The 20874-nt window shown below is 36.5% G+C and overlaps 1 protein-coding gene across 1 annotated transcript; it reads left to right on the top strand.

Annotated features, from left to right (window-relative positions):
- The first annotated feature begins 15997 nt into the window (after positions 1–15997).
- LOC131639487 (uncharacterized) lies at positions 15998–17812 on the top strand. Its single transcript, XM_058909980.1, has one exon. The coding sequence runs from the start codon at positions 15998–16000 to the stop codon at positions 17810–17812; it is 1815 nt and encodes a 604-aa protein (XP_058765963.1).
- Positions 17813–20874: the final 3062 nt, after the last annotated feature.

Raw genomic sequence — 20874 nt, 5'->3', positions numbered from 1 at the left:
ATTGTCAATGCATACACATTTTAACTTTTGACCAATTTCTCACTCAACACTAAGAGCATCTCCAATGGTGCAACTCATTTTTGAGTTTTTTGTGGGACCCATTAAGACACATCATCTTAAAGCAACTCACTTACTTTTTACTCCAATGGTGCAATTCTAAAGAACCCATATTGGGTCCCACAATTTTACTTTATATATTAATATTTTATTCATATTAAATTTTATTTGATTTAAAATAATAATTTAAAATATTTAAATTTAAATTAATATAAAATAAATAAAATTAAAATTAAACATAAAATTTAAAATGATAATTAAGATTAATTTCAAATACATGACATAATTAAAAACAATAAAAATAAATAACATAATAGAATTACTCAAATTTAAATTTCTTCATCCTCGTGTCCAAAACGTTTCCAAATATGTTCGACTAAATCTCTTTGAAGTTGGCGATGAACTTGTTTTTCACGAAGACTTGCTCTTCTTTGCAGTCTTGTTGCAAGATTCAGATGAGGACCGTTAAATGTTTCAGTCGTTGAGTTGTTGTTACCTACATTATCATAAGACTAATCAAAATCACCTCCATATGTGTGCGTTCGTCTTCGACAGTCATGTTGTGCAATATGATACAAGCATATATGGTATGCTTGAGGGTTTCTATGTGCCAAGCACGCGCTAGACCACGTATTATTGCAAATTGAGATTAAAGCACTCCAAATGCCCGTTCCACATCCTTTCTAACTGATTCTTAGTGTTGTGCAAATAGTTTTCTCTTTTCTCCTTGTAGCATTGAAATGGTCTTGACAAATGTAGCCCACTCAGGATATATACCATCTGTAACGCCCTGATTTCGATATTTATTTTATTACTTATTTATTGGTGTGTTTAGTGTTTAAATTGGTGTTTTGTGATTATTATATTAATTTTGTGAATTTAACTATAATATAACAATAGGATGATTTAATTAAATTAGACTAAGTGTGTAATTAGTAGATGGGGGGGTGTGTACTAAGCCCATTAGTAATTTAGTAATTAGTATGTTTTAATAAAAATAATAAGGGAATTAAGAAAAGAAAAAGAGAAGTTATTGAACATTAGCAAAGAACGTAAAATTCAGAGAAGAGGCTAGGACAAGAGGTAGAAGAACTCCACAATTGTTGAGGAAAAATCAAGCTTCAATCCAAGGTAAGGGGGGAGAATGGGTTCTTTAAATGGTGACTCAAGCATGAGAGGGTAGTGAGGGTTCCTTCCCCTCTATAGGTTTCATAATTGATAAGTTTGATTTCTTCCTTGATATGTGAATTGATTTGATTTGTATGTTGTTCTTCTTGACTACTGATTTACTGTATGATTTCTAGACGAAATTCTGGTTTGAATTGATGAATTATGATGTGGATTTGGATGTTGGTTGAGTTGTTATGTTCAAAGGAGAAACTAAATCTGAATGTATAATTGTCCAATTTGACGAGTAGAAATTGAGTTGTTATCATGTAAAATTGATGTAGAATAATAGGTTAATGAATCTAGATGAAAGGTATGAGTTAGTAGGTGAAAATATGTTGTTTTGGACCTGAAATCGCAGACTAGAAGTGATGAAAATGAGTGAAGAACGAACTGGTGCGAGTGTAGATCTGGAAAACTGATTTTTCTACCAGTCTGCATATGATACGCGTATGGGTTGGGGCCATACGCATATGAGGGACAAGCCTAGGGGCTATACGCGTATGGTACGCAGCCCTGTCCCAACACAGTGCAGCCTTTCTCGTAGAGCGTGTATGGTACGCATATGGAAGGGGGCCATACGCGTATGGGGAAGTGATACGCGTATGGGGGAAATTTTAGTGGAAATCAGGTTCTTGTGGTACGCGTACGGTACGCGTATGGGCAAGGGGGCATACGCGTATGGGCTAGCTGTACGCGTATGGTCAGGCTAATGTGCAGAATTTCCCATTTTTGTGATTTTCTTCCGATTCTTGAGTATAATGAGTACCATTTCGAATTCCCTTGACCAATGAGACTTAAATAGATATAGGAAGGCTATGAAAGTTATACATTTGGACACAGAATGTTATGATAAGATTTATGATTGATTGTTGTGAATGTTGACTATAAGAAAATGAAATCATCGTTGCGTGTTGTTGCACAAGTTGATAGCCTAATGGCAATGAGTTGAAGGCTGATGCCTTGTGTTGTTGGATTGTGTTGATTTTGATGTCCATATTGCATACATATGTCGTTGAGGACTTATGCCCTTTTGTTGGCCTGGATTGGCATTGTTGAGGGGGAGGGAATATTTTGAACAAATTTTATCTTCCTTTTATATTTTTTGTATTTTTATATCTTTATCTTATTATCATTATATGTGTTTAAATTTTTTTATTTTACTTTTTATATTTAATGTTACTTTTTAATTGTCGTAATGTTTTTGTTTAAAATAATTTTTGTTAGAATTTATTGTATTCGATAATTTTTTAAAATTATATATTACTATCATTACATTTTTATAAAATCTTTCATGATGAACTCTGATTGAATACTCAATGAATTTGTATTTGAATTATAAACGGTAAATATTATGAGTCTTATGGTAAAACAACAAGGATAAAAAATTAAATTAGTTTAAAAATACCTCCTCTCTCTTGTGAACCAAACATATTTGTAAATAAAATTCCTCCTCTCCCTTCCCCTTTCATATTTTGAACCAAATATATACCTAATTAAAATTTCTCCTCTCCTTTTCCCTCGCCTTACCTGCCCTTTATAAAAATCTCTCACCCCTCGATTTAACCAAACACACCCTTAGATAACAGAGTCTTTTATGATTAGAGGACACCCTTAAGTAGTTGGTTATTCATATACTAATTAGTAGGGCCGGCCCAAAGCAAGTGCAACCAGCTCTAATGCACAATGCCCCCAAATTTAACTCACATAGACATTGCAAGACAATTTTAACTCATTCATAGCGTGACATACTTCATTTATAGCTTATTCTTCCTTTAGACATTTCAAATACTCAACGTGAAACTTTTCTTTCTTTTTCTCTATCTTTGTTCTCTTTGGATAAAACAATGGAAATCATTACAGTGGTATGCTGAGATTGAATTTTTTAATTTTATTAATATCATTTTTTAATCAATTAATTTTCAAAATTGATTATAACGACTCATCAGTGCATCCCTGACATGGTTCACATATAGATGGACATCGTCAGTTGACTCCCTGACATGGTTCACACATATTTGACGATCATTAGTGTATCCTTAAAGTGGTTCACATATTTTCGATCATCATCAATGCATCCCTGACATGGTTCATACAGTCGGACATCATCAGTTGACTCCTTAACATGGCTCACACATAATCGACCATCATCAGTTGACTCTCTGGCATGGTTCACACATAGTTAACCATTATCAATTCATCTGTAACATGTTTCACACATAGTCGACCGTCATCAGTTGACTCCCTATCATGGTTCACACATAGTATACCATCATCAATTCATCTATAACATGCTTCACACATATTTGACCATCATTAGTTCATCTGCAACATGCTTCACAAGTAGTCGACCATCATCAGTTGACTCCCAGACATGGTTCTCACATAGTTGACCATCATCAGTTCATATGTAACATGCTTCACACATAGTCGACCATCATCAGTTGACTCCCTGACATGGTTCACACATAGTTGATCATCATCAGTTGACAATCTTCCAAGGTTAACACACAGTCGACCATCTTCAATGCATCCTTGACATAGTTCAATTATAGTCGACTATCATCAGTTGACTATCTTTCATGGTTCACACATAGTTGACCATCTTCAGTGCATCTCTGACATGTATCACACATAGTTGACCATTGTCAATTGTCTATTTTATATAGTTCACACATAGTTAACCATCATCAGTTAACTGTCTCACATTATTCACACATAGTCGACCGTCATCAGTTGACTCCCTGACATGGTTCATATATAGTTGACCATCATCAGTGCATCACTGACATGGTTCACACATAGTCGAACATCGTTAGTTAACTCCCTAACATGGTTCACACACATTTGACTTTCTTCAATGCATCCTTGACATAGTTCACACATAGTTAACCATCATCATATGCATCTCTAACATGATTCACACATAGTTGATCATCATCTTATTCATCTCTTACATGGTTTACACATAGTTGACCATCATCCTATGGATCTTTGACATAGTTCACAAATAGTCGACCATCTTCAATTCATTCCTAACATGGATAAAACATAGTTGACCATCATCAATTGATTATCTTCCAAGGTTAACACACAGTTGAACATCTTCAATGCATCCCTGACATGGTACACACATAGTTGACCATCATCAGTTGACTATCTTCCAAGGTTAACACATAGTCGACCATCTTCAATGCATCCTTGACATAGTTCAAACATAGTCGACTATCATCAGTTGATTGTCTTTCATGGTTCACACATAGTTTGCCATCTTCAATGCATCCCTAACATGTCTCACACATATTTGACCATCATTAGTGGACTATCTTCTAAGGTTAACACATAGTCGACCATCTTGAATGCATCCCTAACATGGTTCACACATAGTTGACAATTATCCGTTGTCTATCTTCCATGGTTCACACATAGTTGACCATCTTCAATGTATCCTTGACATTGTTCACATATAGTCGACCATCATCAATGCATCCTTGACATGGTTCAACATAGTTGACGATCGTCAGTGGATTATCTAACATGGTTCGCACATAGTTGACCATCTACAATGCATCCCTGACATGGTTCACACATAGTTGGACATCATCAGTTGACTATCTTCCATAGTTCACACATAGTTGACCATCATCAATGCATCACTCACATGGTTCACAATCACACATAGTCGGACATTATCAGTTGACAATTTGACATGGCTCACACATAGTTTACCATCATCAGTGCATCCCTGACATAATTCACACATAGTTGACCATCATCAGTCCATCCCTGACATGGCTCACTCATAGTCGAGCATCATCAGTTAACTGTCTCACATGGTTCACACATAGTTGACCATCATCAGTGCATTCCTGACATGGTTCACACATAGTTGACCATCATCAGTGCATTCTTAACATGGTTCACACATAGTCGGACATCATCAGTTGACAATTTAACATGGTTCACACATAATCGACCATCATTAAAGCATCCCTGACATTGTTCACACATAATAGAACATCATCAGTTGACTATCTGATATTATCACCCATAGTTTGACATCATCAGTTGACTGTCCGACATGGTTCACACATAGTTGGACAAAATCAATTGACTGTTTGTCATGGTTCACACATAGTTGACAATCATCAGTGCATCCCTGACTTGGTCCACACATAGTTAACCATCACCAGTGCATCCCTGACATGGTTCACCCATAGTCGGACATCATCAGTTGACTGTCTGACATGGTTCACACATAGTCGACCATCATTAAGCATCCCCGACATTGTTCACACATAGTTGGACATTATCAGTTGACTTTCTGACATGGTTCACAATATAATTGTGTCATACCCAAATTTTTGACCCCCCCTGAGATGACATATCTTCAGGATTTTCATCAAGTCAAAGTAAGTACCCAGGGCAGTCTGGCATTCAATCGAGGGTGTTCAAAGACAAGAAAATTCAGGCAAAGGATCAATCAATAGAAGGATTAGTCTCTAATACAATCATAAGACTCAAAAGCTTCATTATTTCACCTATGATTGATTAGACACCCAGTCATCTAAGTACAGAATTACTCAGATCAACAGACTAGGGTTTGGAGCCTATCAAGGACTAAAATCAGGGATCACCTTTGGGAAACCCTAAAAAGCCCCAGGGGATCATTCAAAGACATCAATCATCTTCAAATAACTCATATGACAAGATCCACTGGACATTACACCTCAATTCAAAGTCTACACTCATCATTGTCCTCTGGTCGACAATTAGGGTTTTTGACCTAATTCACCAAGATAGTTGACTTTTAATCAGGGCATGGATCCAAAACTCAAGACATGATTCAAGAATCTCTACTACCTCAATATAATCCATTTACATCATTCATTTGAGGAGAAGATCTTGATTCTACACAAAAGTCCAAAATCTCACCTTACTAGGAAAAAGTCAACTGTATGGGATCACCATTGACTTTTGAGATTTTTGGCCAAACCATGACTTTTAAGGATCAATATAATCAATATATGGATAATGAAGCCATTTGACCAAAGAAATTTAAAGAAATTCATCAAGGAGCAAAAAGTCGGGAATTAGGGTTTTTTAAGGCATGGTGAGAACTCAAAATTTCACCTACACAACTCAAAAAACTTCCAACATGAAAGTTGTAGATCTTGCAAAATAAAACAACATCTTACAAAGGAACTTTTTCCAAAAGATCAATCATTTAAGAGTTTTGGAAATTTTGGAGTTTTAGGCCATAAACACTTAGAAATTTTTCTAAGTGTTTTAACCTAGTTTTCTTCCAACTTTGGCCTCATTTTTCACAAATTTGCCAAAAGATTTTGAAGAAACTCCAAACTAATGATTTGAAGTAGATGTTTAGGGCTTTCCAAATTGTGTTCAACCTTCTCCAAATTCATTTTGAGCTAAGAGTTATGCTTGTTCAAAGTTGGCCTCATGAAGTGAAATTATAGGTCATGCATCATTTTGGAACTTTGAAATTTTGTGCACATGACCTCAAATAAGGATGCTACACGACCCATAACACATCTGAAAACATACCATGCATTCATTTTTACCATGCCATGATAATTGAAGAAGATTCCTAAAACAAGAACATGTGATTATGTAATGATTACATTTGTGAATTTATGGCAAATTGATGAATCACCCAAGGAATCTTCTCACCAACCAATTAGAGCTCACTTTGCATCTGAAATGTTCCCCAAGATCAGATAGAATCAATGGATAGGGGAAGCTAGCCCGAAAATGCATCATTGCATTTAGGATCTTTTCAAAATTTCTTCTTGGCTAAGAAACCAAACTTCTTTCATTAAGCAAGCTCACTCTTCTGCAACTATACTGAACCAATTGCCTATAAATAGAGGCCTCATTCTCATTCAAAAAACACACCAAAGTAACAGAATTCTTGCTTTCTCTTTTCTTTCTTCATACTTAGTTTTTTCAAAGGTCCTTTGGCAAGAAGACTCGGATTCTTCAAACCAAAGCTCTCTCTTTGAAAATAAGTATTCAAACACATTGAGGGAGGTATTTAGAGGTGATCCAAACCTCTGGAACACTTCTGGGCGTGGAGAATCATCACCTCCACCTCTCATTTGGAGCACTTGCAGTTGGAGGACCATGGAGTAATTCAGGAGGTTTCAAGCCAAGCCAATCATCCAGGCACACTCCTCAGGTCATAGTGAAGCTAACCAGATGGCTGCAGCTCATCTGTAACTCCAAATTCAACAACCTCCATGTCTACTTGAAGCTTAAATCGAGGGAGGTCCATAGAGCAATTCAGAAGGATTCAAGCTCCAATAAGCATTCAGTTAGCATCATTGAGTCTCAAGGAAGCTATTGAGATCATTCATTCAAACCCAGGTGCTCTCAATCATCCTCACGACCTCCATTTTCAGAGGTAAGTTCCTGAACTTCACTTCTTTAATTTAAGCACTCTTTGAGTTAAAGCTCGATTCTATCTTGTTTAGCATCATCAGAGGATTGAAAACCCTCTATCATCATTCATTTATCTTTCAGTATAGCCATTTAATTTGATTTTTAAGTTTTAGGGTTCTTCACGATTTCTGGTAAATTAGTTAGATGTAGTTAATATCAGTCTATGTTAGTTACATATTTAGAATCGTGAGTGAATTTAGAACAAGTTTCATCTTTATATCGCTGCAAATGGTTGAGAATTGAGAGAGTTCAGAAATCCAAATTGTTGGAGCTTGAGGAAGAAGATGACAATGGTGGTGGCGCGCAAATTTCAATCCTCAGGGCAGAGTTTATTTTATATTTAATGATAGGTGTTTCATAAACGACTGAATAACTTGCCCTAGTGGCCACACATGCGCTCTTAGTCTCCTCATGCCCAAAGTCTGGGGTTCGAATCCCCCTCGCCCCAGACTTTTTATTCCTTTTATTTTTTTCATGATTTACACGCTTATCTGAAAATATAATGTGTTGGATGTGTATCACTATCACCATGCGCGCGTTGGCCCAGTGGTTTGGTTTTGGGTATGTGACCTAAAGGGCGTGAGTTCAAGCCTTGGTGAAGACATTCCTAATTTTTTATCACTTGTCACACCTATTTTCTTCACAACTTCACACAATTAATTCACCTATCAAATTAAATCATTTTCACTTCATTTTTCATACACCTATTATTTAATATATCTATTTTGTGAATAGTCAAAAAAATCATAAAAATATTATTTATTTCATGTATTTTAATTAGGTTTAAAATAGTATGTTTTTAAGTGTTTTCTTAAATACTTTAAATATATATTGTCACTTTATTTTAACCTAATCATTTTGTAAATAATTTTATGATAAAACCCTAATTGTTTAGGTCTTAATTAGGTAAAAATCTTTATTTTTACCTTAATTAAGTTGACTTTTTGTCAATTTTCAAAACTGTTTTCAATCTCCGAACAAATCAAATGATTAAGGTTCTTAAACAACAGAACCTTATATCATTTACAAATCATTTTCAAATTGCTCTCATAACCAGTATTGTAAAGTACTGGGCCTCTAATAGAGTGTAAGTCCCAAAAACCTTCTCTTCTTAGCTTGTTTTCAAAACTGTATTTTCAAAATCTTCTTTCTGTTTTCAAAACATTCTTCTGGTATTTGAAGGGCATTATTCCCGGTGAAACTCTTCAGATACCTATGTGACCTTTGTCCATCTTCACTTCTTCTGTTTTCAAAAACCATTAACTGTTTATCATATATATATTCAACTGTTATCCACCAATTACTGTTGAGGCTCTGTACATACTTCTTCAATGGCCTCCACTCCATCCAGGTTAGGCTTTACAAGCTTTCAATTTACAGTCTTTATTTAAATTACTGTCAAATATAAACTGTGCATATATTAGTTTAGAACTACGTTTGAGTATAAACCCTAGGATAGTTAAACTATATATATATATATATATATATATATATATATATATATATATATATATATATATATATATTATAGGAATATGGCCTAGGATTGAGAATGTCTTCCCGGTGAAGGCTCTTTCCTAATTAGAGATCTGTAGTTCAAACCCCCAAGATGAATTATTCCCGGTGAAACATCTTGGCAAAAACCTTAGAATCCAAAAATAATAGGACACATCCACCCAAAGAGGAATTATTCCCGGTGAAACCTCTTACCCATTTGCTTAGAGCCAAAATAAGTTCAAAACTACATAGCTTTCTCTTGTGCTATAACAAGGACCCTCGATTAGCCTCCTCTTGGGCTTTGTACATGGACCCACAGGCTTCTTAAAAGCATTTCCAGCTTCCTCTTGAGCTTGTATACAAGGACCCATCAGGTTTCTTATAAACATAGGAACAGGTCTTTAGTCACCTTTTAGCCTACCCTGTTGAGTTTCTTCCAATTTAAACCAGACTTTAAACAAGCTAAGTTTGTCTCAATTTTGCATTGAGTACACCTTTTGGAATGAGAGACATGGACAGTCTCTGTCACCCTTATCTTCATCAATCTTCCTTAGCAGAGTCTAGGATCTATGTTTATTTTCTCCTCAGCATGAGTCAGCCTTCATCTTGGGCTTTAAACAAGAAGTCTCCATTAGATAATCTTTCTGCCAATCATTTCAATAAAATCCCTGGAAAGGGTTAGCTTCCACACATTCTTTCATTTCAACAAAACCCCTGGAAAGGGTTAGCCTCCAAATCAATCCATCATTTCAATAAAATCCCTGGAAAGGGTTAGCTTCCACACATTCCTTCATGTTAATAAAAATCCCTGGAAAGGGTTAGCCTCCAAAGTCAATTAATAAAAAATGTCAAAAAATAAAGATTCATTTCTCTTAGGAGATAATTTCCCCAAAAGAGTCAAAACCCCTGGAAAGGGTCAGCCTCCAAAAACATGATAAAGTCAGTCTTTTACCAAATAATTTCTCCAGCTGAGTCAAAATCCCTGGAAAGGGTTAGCTTCCAAAGAAAAACAGTCTTTCAATAAATAAAATCTCCTCAGTAGAGTCAAAACCAACAAAAATAGTTAGCCTCAACCTTGGGCTTCATACAAGGCACCAAACAATAAAACTCCCCTGTCAAGAGTCAGCCTCAACCTTGGGCATTGTACAAGGCAGATAATAGAGTCTCCCCAGTGAGTTCTTCATCACTCAGTAGCCACAACCTTGGGCTTTGTACAAGGCAGATAAACCATATTTTCATGTGTCAAAGATTCCTAACACTTAGGATCTTTTCCCCATAGAGTCATCCATACTCAGTTTATTTAAGAGTCTGCCACAACCTTGGGCTTTGTACAAGGCAGAAAATAATGTTTTCCCTAGCTAGAGTCAGCCACAACCTTGGGCTTTGTACAAGGCACACAAAATAGAGTCATTCATAGTCTCAAAAATTCAGTTATCCTCAGCAGTTAGCCACAACCTTGGGCTTTGTACAAGGCACACAAATAGAGTCTCCCCAAATAGAGTCAGCCTCAATTCTGGGCTTTGTACAGAACACAAAAATACCCTGTAATTAATCCCCAGTGGAGTCATCTCCCAGAGTCAATAATATTAATTAACCAATCAAAAAGCCTCAAGCTTGGGCCTCATACAAGCCAGCTAAAGTCAAATCTTTTATACAGTAGATAGACATAACTTATCTCTATAGAGAGATATTTTTACTACTCTACCACATTCAAACAAACAAACATTTCAGTTTTAATCAAGTCTCCCATTTAGGATTTTGAAAGGCATGAGCTGGCAGTAAAACCCAGACATGTGGTAACTTTCCCTAATTTGGATGAGCATCTTTCTTTCATTTAAGAGGCATTTGACTGGTATACTTGCACATACACAAGTAAGGTCCCCCTCTTGAATGAAATGAATTCAGTTATTCTGTCACTCTTTTAAATGTTTGTGGTAGAATAGTACAAATACCTCTCTGTAAAGATGATTTCATGTCTCTTTACTATAGACAGAGATTTAATTCCAAGCTTCAACCTTGAGCTTTAAGCAAGGCACCAAAAATAATTAATTTCCCTAGTTAGTTTCCCGAACTACATTAAGCTCTGACTTCCACTAGGGATATGTAGGCATGAGGTTCACAAGGAATCTCAGCGAGCTAATAAAATACCAAAAATAGTCAGTCAGTCTGTCTGTCTTTCTTTAATCAATTCAATTCTTTCTCCTAACACAAAGGAGAAACTTTCCCAATAATCATTAGCAATAAACACAATCACAATGACACAGAGAAGGTTCCTGTAGAGTACTACAGATATGTAGGGTGTTTAAACACTTCCCTATGTATAACCGACCCCCCGGACTCCAGAATTTCTAGTCTAGGTGAAATCCCCACACTTAGCAAACTCCTAGGGTTTAGTTGAGATCTTTTTTTCCCTTTCCTACTCGTAGGACCAATAAGAAAGTTCGTGTGATATCGTAGGAAGAACTGAAACAAAATTCATCCCACCACGGGCGCATTCTCCTTCCAAATTTCGCGTGAAGGGTTTAGCGTGCCGTCCTCCCAAGTGAAACGGGGAGGTAAAGAAAACGACCACCACAAATTGGACATAATCAGTTGACTGCCTAACATGGTTCACACACAGTTAAACCATCATCAATGAATCTCTAACATGGTTCACACATTGTCGGAAATCATCAGTCGACTGTCTGACATGGTTCGCACATAGTTGACCATCATCAGTGTATTTCTGATGTAGTTCACACATAGTCGGACATCATCAGTCGACTGTCTGACACTGTTCACACATAATTGACCATCATCAATGCATCCCTAATATTTTTTTTAAAACATTATTTTTTAAATTATAAAAAAGTGACATTTTTAATTTAATTAATAAATAACGTATTTTTTTATAGTAAAAAAAAATCTGCATATTTAAGAAAAAGTAAAAATAAATAATTATTATTTTAAAATTAAATAAATGTTATTTTTTAAATTTCAAAATATTATTTTTTAAATTAAAAAAATATGTGACATTAATGTTATTCAAAATAAACGTAAATTTTTAAATTTCAATTATTTTTAATGTAGCATTTAAAAATTGTTTTTCAATTTCACGTTAAAATGTCCTTAATATTACATATTTTGTTAATGAAAATGCAGTATAAGTCATTCACATTAATATTATCACTATAGCAAATATATATCATTGTTTTAATGAAAAAGCAGTATATATATATATATATATATATATATATATATATATATATATATATATATATATATATATATATATATATATATATATATATATATATATATATATATATATATATATATATATATATATATATGGCATATCAAATTGAAATACATTATGTGTGTGATGTATGATACTATGATGTACCTGATACTAAATCTAATGGCTCTTGTACAAGTATTTACACTAACCTTTATTTTTTATTATTTATTGTTTGATTTATTATTCAAATTATTATACTTTTTATGATGTTGAGCCGGCCCCATGCAAGAAACAAACTCTACAACATAAAATTCTAAATTTTAGGAGACCCAAAATTTTAAAGGATCCAATATTTTTATAAGTATTAATAGAAATAAATAATGTTATAATAAAAATTTAAGTTAAAAAATGACATGACAAAAACTCAATATAAAAAATAAAAAAAGAGATTGATCAAAAAGTCAAAATAATTATTATTAAATATACTAGTAGATGACCCGTGCGTCCGCACGGGTATTGACCATTCTTAAGGTGAACAATGAATCACTATAGAAAAATTTAATTTTCTAATTGATGAGTGATTTCATATAGTGATAACCCATAACTCAGCACATAGTAAGTAATAACAACTAATAGGAACTAAATCAAATTTTATTGATAGTAATAAACTATTATTGTGGTGACAGTGTATCGTTTGAAAAATTATATCATGTTTCTCTTAATATTTTTTCAACTTATACTTTTCTTAATTATTTCATCTCAAAGACAATAAAATATTAAATTAAACATGATCACTTCAATAAAATAGGTATTGTGTTGATAGTGTCCAATGTAAAAGTTTATACCATGTTCTTCTTGATTTTTTCAACTTATACTTCTCTTAATTATTTTATCTTAAGACAATAAAATATTAAATTAAATATGGTTAGTTTAATAAAATAGGTAATGTGGCGATAGTGTCTCTTGAAAGTTTATATCATACTTCTCTTAATTATTTCATCTTAAAACAATAAAATGTGATCAATTTAATAAAATAAATATTAGTGATAGTGTCATGTATGAAGTACCTTGTAGCAAAGCAACCTTTCTTCCTTGTTTAATGTGAGAACACGATGGCTTGAGCAAAAGTGATATGTTGGCAATTAATACATTTTTTTACTTCGAATGCAGTGTATGACAAAAATCAGAATATGCAAAATGGAGTAGAGTCTTAGCATAGATTTCAGTCTTGATAATATTGATAAACAGTTATGAGAACAGCTAGCATATAAAATCGATAGGTTTATTAAGTTGAGCTAATTTTCACACAGCACCGTTAGCAGGCATAGGTCCTTTCTACGTATGGAGCATAGGTTATTTTATGAAGTACAACACCTGTAATAGGCAATTTAGTTCAACTTTATCCAGCATTAATGTAATTTTAATGCAAATGCAACACATGAATCACCTATAGCCTAGTATGACTAATATATGATAAAAAATAATTGTTTGGCTAATTTCAATGCAAAATTCGTCTTTCCTGTTACATCTTTAAAAATCTTATCATTTTCATTATCAAAATCTAGTATGGCTATAGCCTATTATTCATACTGTAGCCTATTATTTTAATTTTAGATGTTTAATATTAGGATTAATAGTCATTTATCCCCTGCAATAATAGCGAAATTCGGCTTACCCCTTTTAAAAAAAAATTGCATTATCCCCCTATAATATTAAAATTGTAAGTCTTTTGCCCCCTAAGAGAGAAAATTATCCCCTGTAAAATATATTTTTTTGATTTTTCCCCCTGGTTTTTACACGTTTAGAGGGGTATCCAAATATTACACAGGTAATCCAAATTTTTTATTTAAAATGGGGTAAACCGAATATCGCTACTATTGCAGGGGGTAAATGACTGTTAACTCTTAATATTATATATATATATATATATTTTGTCAAAAATAAATTTACTATAAATTAGAGTTGTAGTTGTAAACATATCAATAGAAAGTTGTAGTTGTAAACATATCAATAGAAAATATAATATATGTTTGGTTCAATAGATTAAAGAAAAATATATAAAAATTGATCGAAACACCATGGATTTCATATATTATAAAGGCTAAATTACTCCTAGAGTCCTTTAAGTTATTTAATTGTAACAGTTTGATCCTTCATGTTATTTTCGCTACAACTAGGTCCTTTATGTTATCAAATGTGCACACCGTTATCCTTTTTTAACAGAGAAAATGTGCTAATTATGGATGCAATTATATTGAGTGGTATAAAAATGATGAAATGCAACCAATAATACAACAATCAACATTTCTAAATGTTTAAAATGAGAGAAAAATGAGGCAGAAATCACCCAAAAGGACCAAGTTGTTAAAAAAAAACTTGAAGGACCAAACTGTTACAATTAAATAACTTAAAGGATCCTGAGGGTAATTTAGCCTATTATAAATCTATCAGAATTTAAAACTAATTTTCCTATTTAAATAAACAAAGTTACAAATATATTTTTTTTTTTGAATAAAAAGTTACAAATATATTAAACCAACAAAGGATGGCTTTTGATATATTTTGAGAATTGAAGGATGGCATCCGATGACCTATATTAAACCAACAAAGTTACAAATCTGATTAACTTGGCCAAAAGCAAAGTGCATACAAAAAGAAGCATAATAAACAAAAGAGCTAACTTAGTACATTTTAGGTTGTGTGAAAGATGGTTCGTCAATTTCATTGTGGCCAAATCGACGATAACACACCAAGTCCACAACCACATCTGAATGGAAAGTTTGGCGCCACTCAGCAGCAAGTTCACAGGCATGAACAACTGCTTCCACATCATCACTGTTAACATGAAAGATGGAACATTCTAAAGCTTTAACAACATCTGTGCAATGTGAACCTGCCAGACATTGGATCAGTTGTAAATGCAACTTGATTGTTTAACACAATATGGATAGTCCCACCAGTAGTGTAATTTAGAAGAGCACTTAGATGTAGTGTTTCATAGACCACACCCTTACCAGCAAAACTACCATCTCCATGAAGTAAAACACCCATGTTTTTTGTCCTGTCCACATCATTTGTATAATACTGCTTAGCTCAAGTTTTCCCAACAACAGGGTTGACAACTTCCAAGTGACAGTGTTAACACCCATATTACTAACAACAACAGCAGTGCAGAACAAGCAGAAGATTCCAACATTGCAGCCCAGCCCAACATACGAGGAAGACCTACAAGAATCAAGACAAGGCCCAAATATCTCAGCAATTATGAATAAATTAGTTTTAACAACTGTACTATCCTAGGATTCTAGAAGAATTACAGCTCACCAAATATCCTACTAATTTCTGTCATTACCGTTAGCAAATCTATGCAGCACCCACTATCAATCCCTACAATTTAGGATAGCCGTTGGATTGATTGTGAGAATCTATCATTTATGTAATTGAGCTGCTATTTAAAGAGCAGTAGAATGAGAAATAAAGCAAGAAATATTTCCCTAGTTATTATAGAATTCAGGAGGTTACCTTGTCCTATAACTCAAGGAAGTTTACTCTTAACAATTTGGTGCTTTCAATTGATCCTCCCTTCACCTTTCCATGGCAGCACGTCCCACAAATGCTGAACGATTGGACGACTTATCCGAAAAAGTTGATTTAATCCTTAACCAACTCGCTACCCTTACTACACAGCCCCCAACACCTCCACAACCACCCACACCACCACCACATCCTCGTCCTCACATAAAACTTGAAGTTCCTCGTTTCAATGGCTCTGACGCCATGGGATGGATTTTCAAAATCAACCAATTCTTTGACTATCACAGAACACCCGATGAAGAAAGACTCACCGTCGCGTCATTCTACATGGAAGGTTCAGCATTAAGCTGGTACCAATACATGTTTCGGAACGGACTCATTACCACCTGGTTCGAACTCCTACACGCCATTGAAGTTCGTTTCGCCCCGAGCTACTATGACGACCCCAGTCAATCCCTATTCAAACTCACCCAACGCGGAACACTTAATCAATACCTCAACGATTTCGAGCGACTCGCTAACCGAATCGTTGGCCTCCCACCTCCATTCATCCTCAGTTGCTTTATCTCTGGCCTCTCTCCGGAGATCCGCCGTGAGGTTCAAGCCCTTCAACCTAATAATCTTTCCCAAGCCACCGCATTAGCTAAAATCCAGGAAGACAAGATAGATGAACGCCGCCGCGGTTTTAAACACAAAACTTCATACCCACAAAACAACTCCTCCACAACTACACTTTCCACCACCTCTAACCCTGTTCCCACACAACCACGCCTCCAATTCAAAAAACTATCACCAGAAGAAATGACGAACCGGCGAGAAAAGGGACTTTGTTACAATTGCGAGGAAACATTTATTCCAGGCCACAAATGTAAAGGCCGTTTCTTCTTACTTGTCTCTGACGACCCCGACCCAGATTCCTCCCCAGAAACAACCGAGCCACCCATTACCATAACCAATGACCCAGACAACTCACTAACAACCGTTGACAATCTCGATGGCCAAATCAGCTTCCACTCCCTTTCTGGTTCCGCCGCCACCGCCACCATCCGTATACTAGGACAAATTGCTAATCATGCTGTCACCGTACTCATCGATGGAGGTAGTACCCACAACTTTATACAGAGTAGAGTAGCCAAATTTCTTAATTTACCATCATCCCCTGTGAACACACTGAAAGTCATGGTGGGTAACGGTCAACTCTTGGAATGCCAACAGCTGTGCAACGACGTGTCACTATTGCTTCAATCCCACCCCTTCATTGTTGATTTCTACGTTCTACCTCTCAGTGGAGCAGACATTATCCTTGGGGCCCCATGGCTCAAATCTCTGGGCCCAGTTATTATGGACTACACCTCCCTTACCCTCTCATTTACTTACAACAACACCAACATTCTCTTGAAAGCTGATGCCAATCCAGGCCCACTATCCATCTCAGCCCACCAACTCAAACGATGTGTTCAAACTAATTCAGCCTCTGAATTTTTCCACCTCCAAATCCTACAACCCGACCCACAGCCTAATACCCACCATATTACACCCATCAACGAACTACTCATGAAACACTCACCCATCTTCAACCCTAATCCTACCTTACCACCTTCACGAAACACAGACCACCGTATTACCTTACACCCTTCTTCTTCACCCGTCTCCGTTAAACCTTACCGCTACCCTTTCTCACAAAAAAATGAAATTGAACAACAGGTCAAAGATATGCTCCATCACCAACTCATACAACCCAGTCGGAGCCCCTTCTCCTCCCCTGTTCTACTTGTTAAGAAAAAAGACGGAACATGGCGTTTCTGTGTGGACTACAGGGCCCTTAACGCCATCACTATCCGTGACCGTTTTCCGATGCCAACCATAGATGAATAGCTCGATGAACTTGGTGGTGCTTCATGGTTCTCTAAATTGGATTTACGCCAAGGGTTTCACCAAATCAGAATGCACGAATCAGACATTGACAAAACTGCCTTTCGAACACACCAAGGCCATTACGAATACCGTGTAATGCCTTTTGGGCTTTGCAATGCCCCATCCACATTCCAAGCAGCTATGAACGAGCTTCTGCAACCTTTCCTTCGCAAGTTTGTCGCAGTTTTCTTCGATGATATACTCGTATATAGCATTTCCCTTGAACTTCACCTCATACACTTAGAGCAAGTCTTCGCTAAACTACTCGAAGGCAAATTTTTCCTCAAGCAATCCAAATGCTCCTTTGCTCAGCGTCAACTTGTTTATCTTGGACACATCATCTCTGAGAATGGCGTCCAACCCGAACCTTCAAAGATCCAAGCTATGCTTGAATGGCCTCAACCCAAATCCATCAAAGCCCTACGAGGTTTCCTTGGTCTAACTGGTTTTTACAGAAAATTTGTCAAGGGTTACGCTTCTATAGCCGCACCTCTCACAGCCTTACTTCGCAAGGACGCTTTCATCTGGTCACCAGAAGCCCAAACATCTTTTGATAACCTCAAACTTGCCATGACACAAACCCCCACTCTAGCTTTACCAAATTTTTCCATTCCTTTTGATATCGAGACCGATGCTTCAGGAAGTGCTATGGGTGCTGTTCTCATGCAAAATTCACACCCCATTGCCTTCTTCAGTCAGCCTTTCTGTAATAAATTACAACGATCCTCCACATATGTTAGGGAACTTCACGCCATTACCGCCGCAGTTAAAAAGTGGAGACAATACCTATTGGGACATCAATTCACCATCTTTACTGATCATAAGAGCCTCAAAGAACTTCTTTCTCAAGTTATTCAAACTCCTGAACAACACAAATACCTTGCCAAACTTCTCGGCTATGATTATTCAATCCAATACAAATCTGGAAAGAGTAACGTAGTCGCCGACGCACTATCACGAGCTCCAGAAGGCCCAGGTACGCATCTCTCTTTCTCTATTCCCCACTTCCTCTTTCTCGACCATCTTCGCAAATCACTTCAAACTAGTCCAACCTTCCACAAACTACTTCACGAGATACAAAACAACCCATCATCCCACCCAAACCACACCATACACCAAGGTCTTATCTTATACAAAAACCGTATCTGGCTGGACCGAGACAGTCCCTTCTGCACACAACTATTAGAAGAGTTTCATTCTACTCCTTTAGGAGGACACATGGGCATCACCAAAACCCTTGCACGCCTCAAATCCAATTTCTTCTGGGAAGGCCTTAAAAACAGTGTGCAAACCTTCGTCACCAACTGTCCCACCTGTCAACAAACCAAACACATCACCAAGAAACCAGCCGGCCTCCTTCAACCCCTCACCATTCCTTCTGCCATTTGGGAAGACTTATCTTTAGATTTCATCACGGGATTACCCAACTCACACGGTTTCTCAGTCATACTTGTAGTGGTGGATAGATTTTCAAAAGGTGTCCACTTAGGCGCCCTACCTACTCACTTCACGGCTTTCAAAGTTGCCACTCTATTCATGGATATCGTGTGTAAACATCATGGTTTTCCTAAGAGTTTAGTCTCAGACCGCGACCCTGTTTTCATTAGTCGCTTCTGGCGGGAACTTTTCAAACTCTGTGGTACAACACTTCGAATGAGCACGGCCTACCACCCCGAAACCGATGGGCAGACAGAAGTTTTCAACCGAGTCCTGGAACAATACCTCAGAGCATTCGTGCACAAACAGCCCACCCATTGGTATACATACCTTACCCTTGCTGAATGGTCATATAACACCTCCCTCCACTCATCCACTGGATACTCACCTTTTGAGATCACTTTTGGGAAACCTCCCCCCAACATTCCTCACTATCTATTAGGATCTTCTACCGTCGAGGCAGTAGATTCACTCCTCACATCTAGACAATTACTCATCACCAAGCTACAAAATACCCTTGCCAAAGCCCAAGCACGAATGAAACTTTATGCAGACACTAAACGGCGCGATGTATCCTTCAAAGTGGACTCCTGGGTCTACGTCAAACTCCGCCCTTACCGTCAGAAATCTGTTCAAACTTCCTCATACACCAAGCTATCTCAACGATACTATGGCCCTTTCAAAATTACAGAACAAATCGGACCAGTTGCCTATCGCCTAGCACTGCCAGAATCCTCTAAAATACACCCTGTATTCCACTGTTCTCTTCTCAAACCTCATCATGGTCCAATTACTTCCTCTTCCCCTGCTTTACCACCTACATCCCACAACAATCATCCCATCATAACACCTCTATCCATACTGGACTCAAAAATGGATACCTCAACAGACCCCCCCACTCCTATGGTTCTGATCCAATGGCATGGTCTTAATCCGGAAGACACTAGCTGGGAAACTTGGTCCCACATTTCTGATACTTATCACCTTGAGGACAAGGTGATTTTCCCAGGCAGCGGTAATGTTAACACCCATATTACTAACAACAACAGCAGTGCAGAACAAGCAGAAGATTCCAACATTGCAGCCCAGCCCAACATACGAGGAAGACCTACAAGAATCAAGACAAGGCCCAAATATCTCAGCAATTATGAATAAATTAGTTTTAACAGCTGTACTATCCTAGGATTCTAGAAGAATTACAGCTCACCAAATATCCTACTAATTTCTGTCATTACCGTTAGCAAATCTATGCAGCACCCACTATCAATCCCTACAATTTAGGATAGTCGTTGGATTGATTGTGAGAATCTATCATTTATGTAATTGAGCTGCTATTTAAAGAGCAGTAGAATGAGAAATAAAGCAAGAAATATTTCCCTAGTTATTATAGAATTCAGGAGGTTACCTTGTCCTATAACTCAAGGAAGTTTACTCTTAACAGACAGTTGGAAAACTCGAGTTTTCCCATCAATTTCATATAGTTTTAAAAGCAATGCCACAAGTCGAAATATGAAATTGCAAGGAGTTGGATAACTAATTTCAAAGAAAACTGTGAGAAATTAAATTAAGATGGAACTAAGGGAACC

Source organism: Vicia villosa, unplaced genomic scaffold, assembly GCF_029867415.1.
Source record: "Vicia villosa cultivar HV-30 ecotype Madison, WI unplaced genomic scaffold, Vvil1.0 ctg.002659F_1_1, whole genome shotgun sequence".
Lineage (NCBI taxonomy): Eukaryota > Viridiplantae > Streptophyta > Magnoliopsida > Fabales > Fabaceae > Vicia > Vicia villosa.
This window is presented reverse-complemented; position numbering and strand designations above follow the sequence as displayed.